The 17,043-nt window shown below is 41.2% G+C and overlaps 1 protein-coding gene across 7 annotated transcripts in view; it reads right to left on the bottom strand.

Moving 5' to 3' along the window:
* The window catches only part of LOC121296619 (rho GTPase-activating protein 44-like), a 51,882-nt gene that overhangs the window by 20,108 nt on the left and 14,731 nt on the right, over positions 1 to 17,043 (bottom strand). For all 7 annotated transcript variants that reach the window (XM_041222349.1, XM_041222353.1, XM_041222354.1 and 4 more), the window contains exons 2-4: positions 1,504 to 1,543; positions 1,115 to 1,234; positions 472 to 548 (exon numbers count right to left, since the gene is read on the bottom strand). In XM_041222349.1, the coding sequence (XP_041078283.1) occupies positions 472 to 548; positions 1,115 to 1,234; positions 1,504 to 1,543 (237 nt within the window). The remainder of the gene's footprint in view (positions 1 to 471; positions 549 to 1,114; positions 1,235 to 1,503; positions 1,544 to 17,043) is intronic.

The following is a 17,043-nucleotide window of genomic DNA, read 5'->3' as shown; positions in this document are numbered from 1 at the left end:
GGTAAATGGCTTTCAAGATATGCTGTGTGTAAAAATGTGACGTACACAAAAAGAGAGACAGTCAGTCAGACAGCCCCTTATACACAGGCTCAGATACTCTCTAAAGAAAGTGGAAGCAAACGGAGGCTCTTGGCTTTGGCTTGTTGCTCTTGGCTTTGTCCTTGTGAATAACTAACATTATCAACAAGGTTAGAACAATATACAAAATCCCTGAACAGAATGTCTTTGTGGATAGGGGCTTCTGTTGCCAATCTCAAACCGTGAAAGTGTATAAACAGCCATAGTATGCTGTAGTGTGTTTCTGTTTTCATTAGAACTGACAGGTTCATCATCAGGATAGCCCCTCAGACAGAATGAATCAAAGTTCAGAATCCTCAGGTTGGCTGAACACAGGGCAGGCCCCCTTTGTTAAGACCTAATCAGAGGTGTGTTTCTAGTACTGGGTGTAAAGATCAGATGTTTGTTTGTTACCCCAGAAGGGATTCGTCCCCAAGGACAGTAGCTCCCTCCACTAAGCACTGCGCCAAGGACATCAGGGGGAGCTTTTTCTGGGAAGAGAACAACAGAAACCCATCCGTGTTACTACATGATCAAAACACAGCAATCTGTTCATGCAGGGTTACCATATGACTCCATGTACACTGGGACAGAGCGAGCCAGTTCAAGCTTTTCAACTCACACCCCAGTGCATTCTGGTAAGTGTAGTCCTGCTGTAAAAGGTACCTGAGATAGGTAAAATGTATCATTTGGATGTGAAGCCTGAACTGTCCCAAACTGTCCTGGTGTAAATGGAGTCATATGGTGATCCTACGTTCATGGGAAACAGATAAAAAGAAAATGCAACAAGGAGTTTTAATAATGTTTATTTATTTATTTTTTTAATTTAGTTTCTGTACAATTAAATACACCACACTGATTCAATCCCACGAGTGCTACACTGCCACACTATTGAAAAGGAATGCATCCACCCGACCGTGTGGTTGGGAATGCTTTGACATTCGGTACAGTATCACGTCTTGAGTAATGGTGTTTCTATAGCTAAAGGTTTAGTTCAGTGGTAAATCCATCAGCAAGTCAGGTAAAAATAAACCCTTTGTTCAGAAGGGATCCGCACCGAGGGAGAGCGCACTGATCTCTTGTCTACGTCCACGCCCTGCTGGCTCTGTAGGCATGCTGTTAGTTTCTTGTGGGTGCTGTGAGTCACTTGTTTTACCAGCTCCAGGCGTTTCTCCACCTGCAAGCAAACAGGTACAAAAAAATCTCGTGTGATTATCTGTGATGCAGTGAAGCACACGACAGCTTGGCCCTGACTGAGGAGAAGTGCGTGGAAAGCCTTTACATTTTATTTAAATATCAAATGGATTATTGGTATATTTTATATGTTTTGCGGTTTAGTGTGGATCGCACACATGGAGACAGCAATTTTATCAAAATATTTTGCCTTTAAAAATTAACACAGACCGAGAGAAGGATGATTTATTTTAATAAAGTGTTCATGTTTACCTGTAATAGGTCTTCACTTAATACTTCTGTTTTTTCTGCCCTAAATGTAAAAACAGTGAACAGTTATCAGGACGGGCAATGCAGAAGATAATGAGAAATGTACCAATTGTAACTAAAGGCAGCCTCAAAATATCCTAGGAAAGGAAAAGGACATTTTATACATGGTATCCCACATAATCTTAAATAACTGTCAAAGCCCCTGGCCCTGTTCTGGTCATATTCTCCAACAGTTTTTACCCATCATAATTTACGACTTTATTCTTCCCCAATTTACTACCAGCGATACCGACAGCTTAGGGAAATGGGTGTTAAAGCAATCTTCTATCTCTCTCTGACAGTAAATAAAACAAACCCATGGAGGATTATTCTACGTGTCCCCCAGTGGTGATCCTCCTGTGACTAGCCTAGCCGATACTGAAGATATCACACCTTGACATTTACTTCATTCTGCTAATCCTGGTGATTGTGTCCTTGAATGGAGGAGCTCTGCTTCACTGCAGCACTGGGGCAGTGAATAAACACCCTAATCATATTGGAACAAGTACAAACAATAATCTCTTATTAACCACCAGCAAAACTGTGTTAAAAAAAAAAGAAGTAGCAGTACTCTCAAGCAGCTGGAGTCAAGTCTCACAGAGCCAATCTCTGAATGCAGGGGGTGACTGTGGTTGAGTACGAGGGAGTCTACACAAATATAATGGGTACAGCTTCTTAATTGCAAAAGCAGGGCAAACTTGCTCTGCTTTGAAATAGTTAAATAGCTAATTAAGTCATTCCATAAGCACAATCTGTCACACTCTTCCATTCTCTATTTAGGTCCCACGTGATTTGAGCACATGTTAGAGTAGACGCAAATGCATTTATAGCTGGTAGCATATTCATTCTGTTTGAATCTGGCTGTAGCCCCTCTGCGACTCTCAAAATCAGAGCTGTATCCATGCTGCTTTATTTACAAAAGTACTGCGGATAGAGGAGACAACCTTCACAAGTCATCCACGCTCTGCCTCGTCAGCGACTTGCTTCAGGTCTAAGCGGAGATTGATGCTGCAGCATCCATTTCAATCAGCTAGTAGGCCACCCTTCTTGTTTCTCTTTTACTTTTTCTCTCTCTTTCTCCCTTTTTTGTGCACTTTGCTGTTAGCGTATTTCTCAAGGGTTCTAGCAGTGTGGACACCTTTCTCAACCCCCTGTGGACACAGCGCTGATAAAATGCCAAGTCAAGGAGGTAAATATAAAAGTTACTGACCCAGATAAGCAAATCTAATATCACTGCAGAGTTAATAAAGGCACTCAGTTGTACTTTCAGAAATCCCCAAGCCCTTTTCATCCAGCTTTTAAAACACACAGTATTTAAAGGCTGCTTTTTTACTGTTATTCGTGAAACTGTTGGAGCTTTACATTACAGGGCATGGTAGCCATGTAATTACTTTGTAATAACTAGGTAATTACACACATCTCATGTCCTTCCATGGGAACTACTGTGTAATTGCATGGCTTTGTTAGCTGATGTAATTGCATGACACAGGCCATTTCCAGATAACTTCAAACACGTTATTCCCTATTAAGTATTACTAGTATACTAGTAATAAGTATTAAGTGCTATCATTCAGAACCTAACAGACAAGATCCCCAATCAAGCCAGCTGTTTTTTTCCCCACTGACATTACCTCACAACTGTTGCTGGCTACAAACAGAACTATGCTGTTCTGCACAACTTAAGTACAACAACACAAACATAAATATCTCTCTACATATATATTTAAGCAATAGAGCCTGTCGATGCAGGCTCTACCATGTGGTAGATGACCGTGACTGGAGTTATGCTCCTCGAGCTGTAGGCAAGGGCGCTAAAGAAAGTCAAGGTCAAATACCACACGGTAGAACCCGCATCGAGAGGGCTCTACTGCTATTAGAAAATTATTTATTTCTTTATTTTCCCTTTAAAAACTTTAAAACCTTTATTTACCTTGAACTTCTGATATTTTGCCGGGTAACCTTCCTCTGAGGAAAATAGTCCCTAACATAATTAGAATAGAAGAACGACACACACGTAAAGAAAATGTTTTTTATTATTATTATCTTGGCTAACATATTTATGTATTGGGGTCTTACTCTTTCTTATTATAATTTATCTGAACATTGCCAGATAAATTAACTGTACAGTTGTTCAATAGTCCCTGCAGTACAGAGTCAGACCCGAAACTTCTTGTTGGAGGCGGGGCGTCATTCAAGCTGGCAAGGAGTGGACTGGCTGGTGCAGAAAGAACTGAAACAGGGTTGGCAGTTCGAGTGGCTGGTTTTGAGGCAGGGTGTTTGGCTCCAGCTGATGTCAGAATTGTGGACCAATCGTACCTTTCCTGTTGATTTGCTTTCCAGTAGCTGTGAATTGAGCCTTCATTACGGTGTCCTGCCACAGACATGATTTCCCTCGTCTCTAGACTAGCATCAGAAAGTACCTGAACAGCAGTTGCTCTTATACAGTGGTTGGTGTATCTTTTGTTAAGCATTGCTTTTTCGCTCAAGGTAGCCATTAAATTGCCAATCGTGTTTTTAGTGGTTTAAGTGGCTTTTTATTTTATCAGATTAGTTTGATTAGTTTAATGCGCTGATTGATATAAAATTTAATTCACAGTTAAGCACTTCAACATTCCAGAGGGCACCTATGCAAAACAGAAGCCTGCTAGACCTGGAAGCTGACTGGCTGTTCGCACTGAATCGTTTCTCCCTTGAGAAAGACATACAACATATCGAAACGTTGGGCAGCTGGCTCTCTGAGTCTCTCTCTCTCTCTCCCTCCCTCCCTCTCCCTCTCTCTCTCTCACAAAACCAGAGAAAAACACAGATAAATATACATGTTAATAACTATACTGAGACATTTTAGAGCACAGTGGAAAGGTTGTAATAGCTTCGCTGAACCAAGGTTGTTACCTAAAAACAACACCTGGATCACTGGATCCGACTGATTCCCTCCTGGATCTAAATAAACTTACAGACTTTTCTTTTTGACCTTTACACAAGTTATGTGCGGCTTTCTCCTCCACATTGTCCTGCTTCAATTCGCTCCAGATTTCAGCCAGCTGTTTTGCTATTTCTTTCTTTTCCTTGAAGTCCCAAGTCCGGTGCTTTTAGGAAAAGGTACAGCCATCAAATGAAGAAATTAAAGTGCTGCTGGCAATGCTTTCACTTGCTCTAACTCTCAACCTTCATCTGACCATCAACTGCACCATGAACAGGCTGTATTAATAATATCTGTCCAAAGCTATGAAACAGCTTGCATTTATTATTAAAGTGGTAGGTGCTTACAGGCTGACATTTCCTCTAACATTAGAAACAGGAACCAGAAAACGATATGTGCATCCACAGCAGTACCCCTTGAAGGCTTTGCAATTGAGTCGATTGGAAACTTATTTTTATCAGGAGAAACGCCATTGGCTTACCTGGTTCTTTATATTAAAGGTCTGGGAAGTTACGGTTATATCTGTTTCTTCAGAGATATATAGTACTGTGCATGTCAAACAAAGGGCGCAGGTGGCTCAGTGATTCACGCATCTCAACCCCAAGACCCGTGAATGGATAATATGGATAACCCAGACTTACTCCTCCTGCAGATTTGGGAAACAATGCTGTCAAGGATAAATCTGTGGTGTTAATTACATCATTCAGTCAACAAGTGGCACTGCATCCTATGTGGAAATCTCATTCAAATAAAAAACTATAATTTTCATTATAATTAAACTGTATTTGGGGGGCAGGTTTTGTTTTTAGCATTGTTAGAATAAGATTACTTTATTTCCTAACAGCCTGTGAGTTTGACGAGGAGAAAGACAATGCATGCACAAACTTTAAACACAACTTTAATGTAATTAGTTCTGCCGAAATCTGTTTCTTCCTGCCAGTTCCATGCTAGTTTGCCTCTTTGCAGTGGTGTAAACGGGACAGAAATAAGGCCCAGATAGTTTAAATGGAGTGATTTCAGGGGCTGATGACATCTTTAGCGGCCATGAGGCCACGCTAAGCCAATAAAGAAACACATTCCAGGGTCACCTTGCGCACATGACTACCAACGGAAAAAACAAATAAACACATGGATAACAGCCTTAAAAAAAATAACACGTTGCATAGTTATTATTATTATTTTTATTTTAAACATGCTTTAAAACAAGGTAATATGTACAGTCTCGTATAACAGTGTTGTCTTTCTTTAATATGTACAGTCTCGTATAACAGCCTCTCAAAGGGTAAACTGGATGTATTAACTTACAGCACATATTAACAACCCCCTGCCTACCATGGCCAAACACCAATATTGAACTGTTTAACCAAGGGCTGTACAGTAGGTGCTGCTCTATGGACACAAGAGCTCTATCTACTGTACGTAACTTTTGTTTTGAAACTATACTTTATATTAGAAGGGATTAGGGGAAACATTTTTCTCTTGGTGTAGGTTTTGGCAGACAGAGTGCTGACTGAGATGCATAGGAAGATTAGCCCGGTTAACACGGAACAAAATATCTGCTCGAGATAAAACTCGTCAAGACAGCATGCACCACGGCAGACTCTCTAACATATCAGCTCCCCTCACGGGCATCCTCAACTAAGTGATTGCAGCAAATATATACAGCCCTACACAACTCGATCAGTAGGGACAGGAATAAAACACTTCCTAACCCTATAGATGCCAACAGATACCTTTACAGAAATCTGGTATTTTAAACTCCAGGCACCAAGGGGAACTATGTTTTATTATAAAGCAAGTTCCTGGAATAACTCAAAATGACAAGGAGATGAGTATTTGGGTTTCTAGTTCATTTTTATATTAAAGAAACATTTAAGTACTAAGAATCTAATCTCAAGAACAGGAAAAAACCTTGAAAATCCTTGTGATTTTACAGTAAAACAGAGGCCACTTTATTACGACGCCAAGATGAAAGTCCTGACCACAATCTAAGCTCCTGTAAGCCCTAGTCGTTTTATACAGCAAGCAGTACTGCCTGATAAGCGGACCCTAGGTGAGTAAGGAACAATACAATGTAACTCTAAAATCGCTAGAGGCATTCAGATGGAATCTACCAAATACTGTACGAGAAGGTGTCTGCTGCTAATGAGATCTGCACACATGAAGCTAAGTGGGGATCGAAGGCTTCCTCCAGCAAAGCCCCTATGGGATTAATAAAAATGCAGACTCTATTTCTTCAGTAGCACAAAGGGATAAGGCACACTGTGACAGACCACAGCTAATAAATGTGTAATCCTCAATTGCTCTTTAATTATGGATAACAGTTCAGAGAGCCTGGAGAAATGGCAGCCCCCTCACTCATGCTCAGTTCAAGGAGGGGGAGACGAGACTGGACACCTCAGTGCTATCTAATGAGACAGCAGGTTAATGAGGGAGATAGACCTCCCCCAGCCCAGTGCCACTTCAGTCCCTCTGCCATCTGCTAACCCCTCCCGCCAGGAGATCCCTGCTTCAAAAGGAACACCCAGGTGATCCCTGCTCTCAAATTCTAATTAGCGCAGGAAAGCACGAGCTAATCAACTAGCTAACCCAATCTGTCCTTTCTTCCAGCAAGCATCTGAACCACAAGAGCTGGGCTCGCCTGCAGTCGCGCTTTACTTTTTTTTTTGTGGATCTTTTAACCTCATCTCATCTCACCGACAGGGGACCCGTAACGCCGATGTATCACACAACACTGTCGTTACACACTCCTGGTCAGCAGGGCGCGGTCTCCTGTTTCACCAGAGCTCGTCCTCACCACCACTATGTATGATCTTGCCAGTGATGCTGGACTTACGGGACTCCCTGTTGTGTGTTAAATGAGAAGTCAGTGATCGATGCTGTTATGGATTCCTAAATATCCATTATCATCACAATTCAGTTGAATCAAATCAATTGCTGCCAGCTGTCAGCAAGTGTCAAACACTACGCACCTCTGGACTCAGTATTACGACCATCCTTGAACTGGCCTGATTACATACATACACACACACACACACACACACACACACACACACCACAACTGAGCCTGATTACATACACACACACACACACACACACACACACACACACACCATCCTTGAACTGGCCTGATTACACACACACACACACACACACACATACACACACACACACACACACCCACATCCACACACACACACACACACACACACACACACACACACCATCCTTGAACTGGCCTGATTACACACACACACACACACACACACACACACACACACACACACACACACACCATCCTTGAACTGGCCTGATTACACACACACACACACACACAGTGTTCCATCGCTATAAGGATCTTGGTTATAACGCTCCTACAGCATGTCCCCCAATTCCCTATACTAGTAATTCATGCAATATTTTCTACAGTAATACAGTATGGAGAGGGAGTTATTTTAAGTAGTATTTTAATCAGATGTGTGTTGTTAAGAGTCCCGCGACGCCACCCCCCCTTTATAACATTCTCCAGTTATTACGTTATTATATTGCGTTTCCCCCGAGACCCGCATTATAGCGAGGGAGCGCTGTGTATATCAAAAATGTAAAAAATGTATATAAGAAAAAGTTCTTGCTGAAAAGAGCCAACTTCCCAACATTTCATTATGCTTATGGAGTCACCGTTACAGAGTCATCTTCACGGTCTCGCAGGTATTCCTCCATCCTTATTCGTGAAAAGCATCTTCTATATACTGTGGGAATACACACTGCCTGTTGTTAGGAGGGTGGTGTAGAGTACAATTATATACAAACACAGCCTCTTGTAAAATCGATTTACTTATACCAGTGTATCCAACTGAGAAGACGACATGTGTTGTTAACAATCAAGTAGTGTAAGGGTTATTGATTCAATTTCAACTGTGTATAAAAGGGACAAGAAAAAAAAAAAGCTTGAATGGATTCTTGAACCGAACACTGCAGAGCTACACGAAACAAAGCCTGCTTGTTCCTGTTTAAGACCCAAGTGTTCGTCAGCCATACAGCAGAGGAGACACAGGCAGCAATATCAGTGTCTCAGTGGGGTCTCGGATCACAAGGCTGCACTGCACAGCCCCTGAAGATTCAGGTGAGCTGTGAACACCCTTATCATCCACTGCAATTCACCCTTTTTTGAGGGGAGGGGTAGCTATGGTAACCTGGTTTGCGCAAAGAATGTAGATAAAAGGCCAACCTCTTAAATTTCTTCATTAACGAGAGGAGGAGGAGAAGGAGAAGGAGGAGAAGAAGTGGAGAGACGAGGGAGGCTACAACTTTTTAAGGTATCAGTATGCTCATTTATCAAAGCAGCCCTTTCTAAAGCTACCAAGGACAGACAAGTTTGCTAGAATAGCCCAGATTGCTCAGCTTCATAGTCAACCTACCCCTTCAGAATGTAACTAGATCTCTCCCACACATAAATCCACATACTTGAATACTCCAACCTCATTGTTAATTTAAACCAATTTCACGGTTTAATCAAAGCAACAGGGATACACTTTTGACTCCTCCTTGAAGGAAAGTAGCTGGATCTTAGACTTGTCTTTCTCTCCCTTCAGAAATATCTTCTGTTTACAAAACAAGAAGCGTGTATCGATGCAGTATTGATGGTATGGAAAGCCACCTTTATATGTTGTCATCCAGCATTCAACAAAGTTAGAGGAGTTAAAATTATCTACGGAATATCTCCAGGTTGACTGCTAACTAGGCCGAGAGCCAGCAGCTCTATTACAAAATCCTCAAGGGGAGACCAGCCACTCCTGCTGCATGTTGTAGTGCCAAGACACGGCATTACCTCACAGTGCAATGCATCAGCATACTGAACAGGGCTAGGAGGGAACTGTGGAACTGTGTCCATGCCACAGGCTTTAATATCGATGGTAAAACGTTTCAGCTAGTGCCTTCTACTTTGATTAAGCAAAGTCCTTTAATTAGCAATGCAACTTCTGAACTAATTATCAAACGTGATGTCATTTAAAAGGGCATAATCTGACAACAGAATGTCTGCTTTACTATACAAGTCACTGAATATATATATATTGGGGGGGACACTCTGTGTCTAGGATTATCTACTATACTTTTACTGTTCTTAGGTTTTTAAGTTATGTGAACTAAAATAATATTTGCTGCCTGCAGCTTAAATATTTCAAGACAGAGATGTTGTCTGTGCCAAACTTATGCATTCATAACAACTATTCCAAGCGAGAACATTTGTAGGTTCCATATGAAGAATTAAATGTATTTCTTATATTCTGCTTGTCAGAAGAACCCCGTAATAAAATAGGTCAAACATGAACCACATATTTCTATTTGTAAATGTGAATCCACTAAACTGGTATTAAATATACTGGAAAGGTGGCTAGGGAGGAAAGTAATGCAAATGCCCTGTCAAAGCCTACACTTAAACCTAGACATGAGTTACATGGCTCTACCTTTAACATTGCAGGGTTACAGAAATAATCCTTCTAATGAGAACTGTCAGCCTGTGCTGTGACACTTGTGCTGACTTGGTAAATACTCTACAATCCCATTCTGAGCTCCGGTTCCTCTTTTTTTTTTTTCTCTGCGGTGTGAAAGCAAGCTGTATCCTATCTGACCTGCATTTATTTTGACTGTAAAGAAACATTATCTTCATCCCTCGACTTTAAAAGCATCCGCTTTGCTATTTAAACAAGCCACATATTACAGGTACCCAGAGTAACGTCTTTTTTTAAATGCGTTTTTAATAAAACTTTTACAGCCGTTTTGCTGTATCACAAAAGGTTCGATGTGGTTGCGTTACTAGATCCTTAAAACTGGAAATCTATCTGCACTTTAAATAACAGTATTTTAAAGGATAGATTCAAACAATACAAAACTTTATGACCTACAGCACTTGAAGTTATTCAGCAGCCCCCCTCCAGACACCCCCAGTGAATTGGCTATAGACGCCCATGCAATCAAAACATGAATACTACCAATCTGGAAAGCATTGAATGCATCTAAAGAATTGGAAAACGTCACGGCATCTGTAATATTTGATTGAATAGACTCCTAAGTCGACACCGGATCAGAAGTACTAGCACATGCAACTACAATTACCATGTGAAAACAGGCTGTTCCTTCCGGCTGACTGATCAACTTGTTAAGCAAATGGCATCCCTGACATGTTTTCTGTATTAAAATATTTCAATGACATCACCCCTTAATCTTTAACACCCTTTTTTTTTTTTTTCAACTTAAGCTGCATTCTACAGAGAACACGTATCTGTGGCTTCATCACAAAACAATGAAATCCACAGAAGTCAATAGCTCGTCCCCATATCTGAAAGTCAATTCACTTGTTAATACCAACATGGTCTCATTTGTAAGAACATATTACTGGCAATGGCACCTGGAATGAATACCAGCTGTATTGTTTTATGTGGGATAAACAACTCAAAGTGTCGAATCGGTGTTAAAATAGTGATTACTTTCTCATGCCTGACAGCCCTGGAAAATGGCGTTATTACGAGGACTCTCCAGTTAGTTGTTCATCCCTGACGTACAGAACAGTTTAAGTTTCAGACAGTTTTAAGTCATCACGAGCCTGATAAGAGATGTGTCAACATTTTGAGATCAACATTTAGGAGGAATATCGACAGTTCCTTTGCTGGTAAAGAAATGGTTAGTCTGGGATAGGCCCCAGTAAAAAGGACAAGATATACATACATATTTACAACTGGAAAACAACTGAAAAAAATGGTATTCCTTCTAGTGTAAAAAAAAAAAAAAGACAGAGAGAGAATAGCAGCTTCACTCCAGATAATGTTATCACAAAATGATTTGGCCCTAAAGATCTCCTACTCGGTGAGGCTGGGCTATTGAAGCAGCTGTCTCCTCATTTTATAAAGTACGGTCTGGTCGGAAATCAGCAGCATCTGCATTGGAGCTCCACACTGCACAGAGAGGCTCGGCCGAGATGGGCTCAGATTTTATCCACCTCTGCTGTACGGCTGCCAAGATGCACCGTGGCTGTGATCTCAGGCAGGCAGGCAGGCAGACAGGCAGGCAGGCAGGCAATCAATTCCTGAGTGGTTTTCATCTGCAATTTGGCTTACACTGTACCAGTCACTGCATGTTAAGTATCATCGTGTGATCAAGGCTGCTATCTGGTAGCTTCTACCCTCTGCCGTGGTGTTATTTTAGTGCCCATTAAGATATAGGATGACGATGTAGTAGACTCTTGAAGGTTATGCATGAGTAGCTGGACATGTCAAGTATACAAATGTATCCATAGTACATACTAAACCTTTGAACAAAGACGCCTACTACCTTACCATTTCCAATGCCTACAAATTGTGGGTGATCCCACATCATCACTCTACATGCAGGATGAAAAGGGTTGAACCCTTTAATGTTACTAAGTTCTGATGGACACCAGGTGCTACTATAGCAATATGGTTTGGGATTCTCCCAGCTGTACATTGCAAGTCTTGATTATTGTTAATGCTTAATGTGAAAAGTAGGAGGATTTAAAAAAATCTGAATAATGTTAAGAAATAATAACCCCACAGGGGCTGAAGCCTTGAGATTGATATCAATACAGTGGGTCTGCAAATTGTTCGGAAGTACACTGACCTCTGGATAGTAACCCGTCTCCCAATCAAACAGAACGAAAATAAAACGATTTCTGGGGGTTCTTTTACTGCATTGGAACTGTAACTGAACCAGCTGTTGATTTAAAGGGAGGCTCCCATTTTATTGCAGCAGCAGCGGCTTCCACAGGGAGATGAGATTTCAATTCTTCCCCCTAAATTTCCAACTCAAGTTACATCTGCGATTCAGATTGAATGCATGATTTATGGGCTGGCATTACTCAGCTCTCTCTAGAGGTAATTACTGCTCTGTACTGAAAAGAAGGACAGAGCTGTTCTGTCTCAGAACAAGTAGAACTGCACACACGCACAGACACACATGCAACGACCCACAACAGCTTAATGATGAAACTTGCTTGCCAACACAGTATTAATTAAGGCAAACCGTGAGCCGCCAATTGCAATCACAAACAGAAATTATGTCTAATTACATTTTTACTGCAAGTGTACTTGGCCCTGTTTGTATAGCTGTTGTCTCAAATCCCAGACTGTCTCCTCGAATCTTAAACATACCATTAGAAAACACCTAGGGCCCGATTTTGATGATGGGCCAAACCTTTGCCATTAGGGCAAAAAGCATTTGTCCCTGATTTTGATGAAAACAGCGCATTTTGGTGACATGCTTTGCCCAGTCCTTTACAGTCTGCGTTAGTGCCAGTGTTGAGAATTACTTTCGGGGTGTGGCCTCCAAGTCATTGTGCCTCTTATGCGTTCAGGGAAATCTCTTGCATGCTTGAAGGTCGCCCCATTCAAGTAATATCTTGACCAAGCCTTGCTTTGTTTCTGAGAGCTGACAGTCCAAGGCTATATTGCTGCAGTCTTTCAAAGTGTGAATCCGTACTGTGAAGAGCGCCAGTCATTCCAGATTCTAATCAGGGATCTGAAGCCCTGCTACTGGGATCGATTTGGGTTGCTCAGGTCAGCAGGACAGTATTGCTCTTCCTGTCTGCGATCTGAGTGAGAGGCTATGGGAAACACAGCTCAGACAGGGGTCTGACAGCTCGAACTCACACACTGTATTTCAGTTTAGTCTTTTAAAGACAATTTCTTAATAATAATAATAATAATAATAATAATAATAATAATAATAATAATAATAATAATAATTTTAGCTGAGCACCCCTTAATATTTTTGTTTTATTTAGCAAGGTGTGTTGGCTACATTTATACCAAAAGAAAAAAAAAAGTGTATACTTTTGCTAATGCCCTAATAAAGTCACTTAGCTTCCTTTAAAGAGGATATAATCTGGCAGAATATAAAATGTGACATTCAGGGATCACTAAGCATTAACACCAAGAGCCTCGAGGCTTTAATTGAAGCAATAATAAATAACACCACAGTATTCACTGACACTAGACAACAAGAACCAAAGCAAATACCACAGGGGCATGTCTAGATACATACAGTATACACTACACCAAGGGGACAAGTCTAAGATACATACAGTACATAAAACACATGCAACGTAATTCTTGTATAGCAGCATGGTACTCTTTAATTGAGAGATATCACCGAGCCCAGCCACTGCAGCGTGACCACGGACCCCGCAGAACTAAATACGAACCGCTCAGCACTCAGGTCAGGAAAAACACCCTACTCACATATTTTTTGACGTAGGGGGAAACCTCAGGGAATTCGTGTCTGAGGGTAGCCCTTTCTCCAGGCTCTAAGCGGTCGGCTCCCATTTCGGCTTTCCAGATTGTGACTGAGAAGCCAAAACAAAATAAGCAACATAGTAGAATAACACACAGAGCCTTTATGCGATTGCTGATGACGTGTTGGTTAGGGGCAGATTCTCATTCCAGAAAAGCAACCAAGGTTACAACTCTTATAACTGGTTAAAAAAATGTTTTGCTCATCCTTGTATAAGAATCAAATCACAGGGCTACAGGCTGACATTCTGTACGGGCAGTTTCAAATCACGGGGCTAAATTCACCTCCCCTAACGTTTGTATTTAAAGAAAAAAAAAGATATTCCTGTCTCAGGGCCCAGTCGAGTGTTTTAGAATGTAAGGCTGCATGAGTGGTTCGGAAAGGTTAGTTGTTTTGTTTGTTTTTTTGGCCGACAGTCTTTCAATTTAAGCAAATTTAGCAATGGCACTAAGACTGAGATAATTTGAATGTCTTATTTAAAATATTCAGCAAAGCTCCTCATAACACCATGGAGTATGTTCTCTGGAGACGATAATATTCATAAATAAATAACAACAGAGGCTTGGTTTACATGCTCATGAAAATCGACTCTACAGACATGACTGTGTGACGTTATCACGTGAATACATCGTGAAACAGCAAAAGGACGTCCTTTGGTCAGCGTCACTTTAACAGCATGGTCAATCGCTTCCTCACGATAAAAATAGCTGGAAAAACCCATGTAAACCGGCGCAGGAATCGTGCTTGTGGCTCACGCGATTTCAGCAGTCAAGATCCCATTCTTCTGACTTAATATCATGTAATCTCCAGCAGAAAGGCTGTACAAAATGCACACACACACAAAAATGTACATTTATGGATAAATTTACAGAACCACAGTGGTTACACTCACTGACGTATAACGGTACATTTAAACATCATCAATATTAAAATGAAAGACAAACTATCGGACACAGCTCAAAAGTTTTATTCAAGCGCATCATATCAAATATCTGCACAGCCAAAACACCATATTTAAATGAACAATTAAACATATAAGGGTTTATTTTCTAACTTACCACACATAACGCACTACTTCAAAAAATGAAAAACTATAATAAAATACACATTTCAAAACTAACTAGTGTGTAAACAGGTATACGTACATTCAAAACTGTAAAAACAGAAGTAGTTTTTAATCTAAAATGAAAGTAACACATCATTTATCTTGCGTGCTTGTCACTCCCAGTGCATAATCCAGGTTGAGCTGCTGCAGCCTGCAGCTTTGCAATCGAAATATTTCTGCTGAAGCGCTGTGGCTAGCTTCAAGATTAAATCTCTCCTACTGATATTTTCCCTGGTGCATTAGAGATAACAACAGGCTTGTGTGTGTGTGTGTGTGTGTCTATATATTGTAGCGATACCGGTTCCCGCAGGCGCCTCACACAGGGCGAGGCAATCCACACACAGATGGAGGGCGGGCGCGAACCCAGGACCTCTCACACTAAAGCATAGCACCGATGCTGCTGTACAAAGGAGCTGGCTCCTTTGCAAGGAACGTATAATCGGGCTTATGTCTTTTTGTGTGATTACGTCACCTACCAGCCCTGCTGCTGCCTTCCCCCGTGCACGCTACACTATATATATATATATAAAAATTTTGTAGGTTATATTCAAAATAAAAACATTTATTGTAAAGGGCAGTTCTAGTGTTAATGAAATCTTTCTTTTAGATGTTACACAAACACAAGTATAAAGTCTAAGTAATAAAGCTTTGTGTGTGTGTGTGTGTGTGTGTGTGTGTGTGTGTGTGTGTGTGTGTGTGTGTGTGTGTGTGTGTGTGTGTAAAGGTAACAAGACAAACAAGTAGATAATGCGTGACGTAATTCAGAATGTTTGCACGTGAATCCATTTCTCTTGTTAAATCTTTTTATCTTCATGGCAACGCATGACGCTCTCCTCACGATATTCAGTCATTCTTTTCAACTTAGTAAGCAGACATGGACATTTAAATATCCCCTCCCCTAAATGACTATGAGCTGAGTAATCTGCACTGACGGAAGATTTTTTTTTCCATAAATCAGACATGCATAGCAACACATTTCCTGAAACGTACAGCAAACACGTTGTAAGGAAAACTGTCATGACTTGTGCATGTAAAAGCCGCCAGTGTTTCATCAGTACTTGCACTGTTTACCCTTAGATTTTACAGTTAGATAGCACAGTCCTTGTATCACTCCAATAAAAGTTATTTTATGCTCTCTGATTACGTTTCAAGACTTGCTGCCTCTGTTTGCGCCGAGCAAGGCTTTCTCCAGCTATTGACTGAAGATGCGGATTGATGCTGCTGTACTCGGAGCTGCGGGCCGAAGAAAACTTACATCAGCTTCTGAAATTACAACCTTTCCACGAGACCAAGGGCGGATCAATAGAAAGACTAAACCTGGTTTTGTGTTTTCATGTGTTTTCTTTGACTGTATCAGTTTGAAATCCTCCTGCAAGCATACTCTCACATAGCCATGCGGTGCCAATGCCCTGTAGCTGCACTCAACGCACAGGAATCAACCTCAAAACCGAATTTACTTTCAGAAAATGCAACACAATACCCAAATCATGCCACAGCATTTCCCTCTCCACAATAACAACTGTAAAAGAGTCCAGTGTTTTAGTTCTACAAGACCCTTCAAGCTTTGGTACCTTTTATTTCTTCGATATGGTGAAGCAGTACGCAGATACTGTGGCCCAACTCAAAAGTTTGTACACAAACAGTTAGGACTGGTCCTTTAAAGCAGCCACACTCCAGTATCTCCAGTTCAGTGAGGGTGTCTTGCATTTCCCTGTGCACAGCATTTTCCCCTCTGGGTTATTTTCTAAATATAAAACCAAGGCTACCTAAGCCTTCACTCAAACCGGATCCCCAGGGACCTACACTCACACCCGGCCACACACACTTCCCAGAGCTACGACGCGGAACGGATTTCACTTGAGAACAAACGAGTCTAAAGGACCGCACCGATGCCATGGCATGCTGGAAAACTAATCTGCAAGAGATCAGTAACGGAAGGGAAAACATTACAACACCCCCCCCCCCCTCCACACCTTTCTAATGAATGAGTCACTAGTAAACCTGTCACAGTGGTTCTCTGAGCATCACTCCAGTCTATTCTGTACTTTGCCAATGGCTTCTCTGCAATGGTATTGAATGACCATTCAAGCTAGAGCATACAGGCTGTTACAATGGCTGAAACCCACTTCTTTCCCACAGTATATTGTATCCACGCACAGTATCACGCTATTACAGA

The sequence above is a fragment of the Polyodon spathula genome, chromosome 21 (genome assembly GCF_017654505.1).
Source record: "Polyodon spathula isolate WHYD16114869_AA chromosome 21, ASM1765450v1, whole genome shotgun sequence".
NCBI classification, from domain to species: domain Eukaryota; kingdom Metazoa; phylum Chordata; class Actinopteri; order Acipenseriformes; family Polyodontidae; genus Polyodon; species Polyodon spathula.
This window is presented reverse-complemented; position numbering and strand designations above follow the sequence as displayed.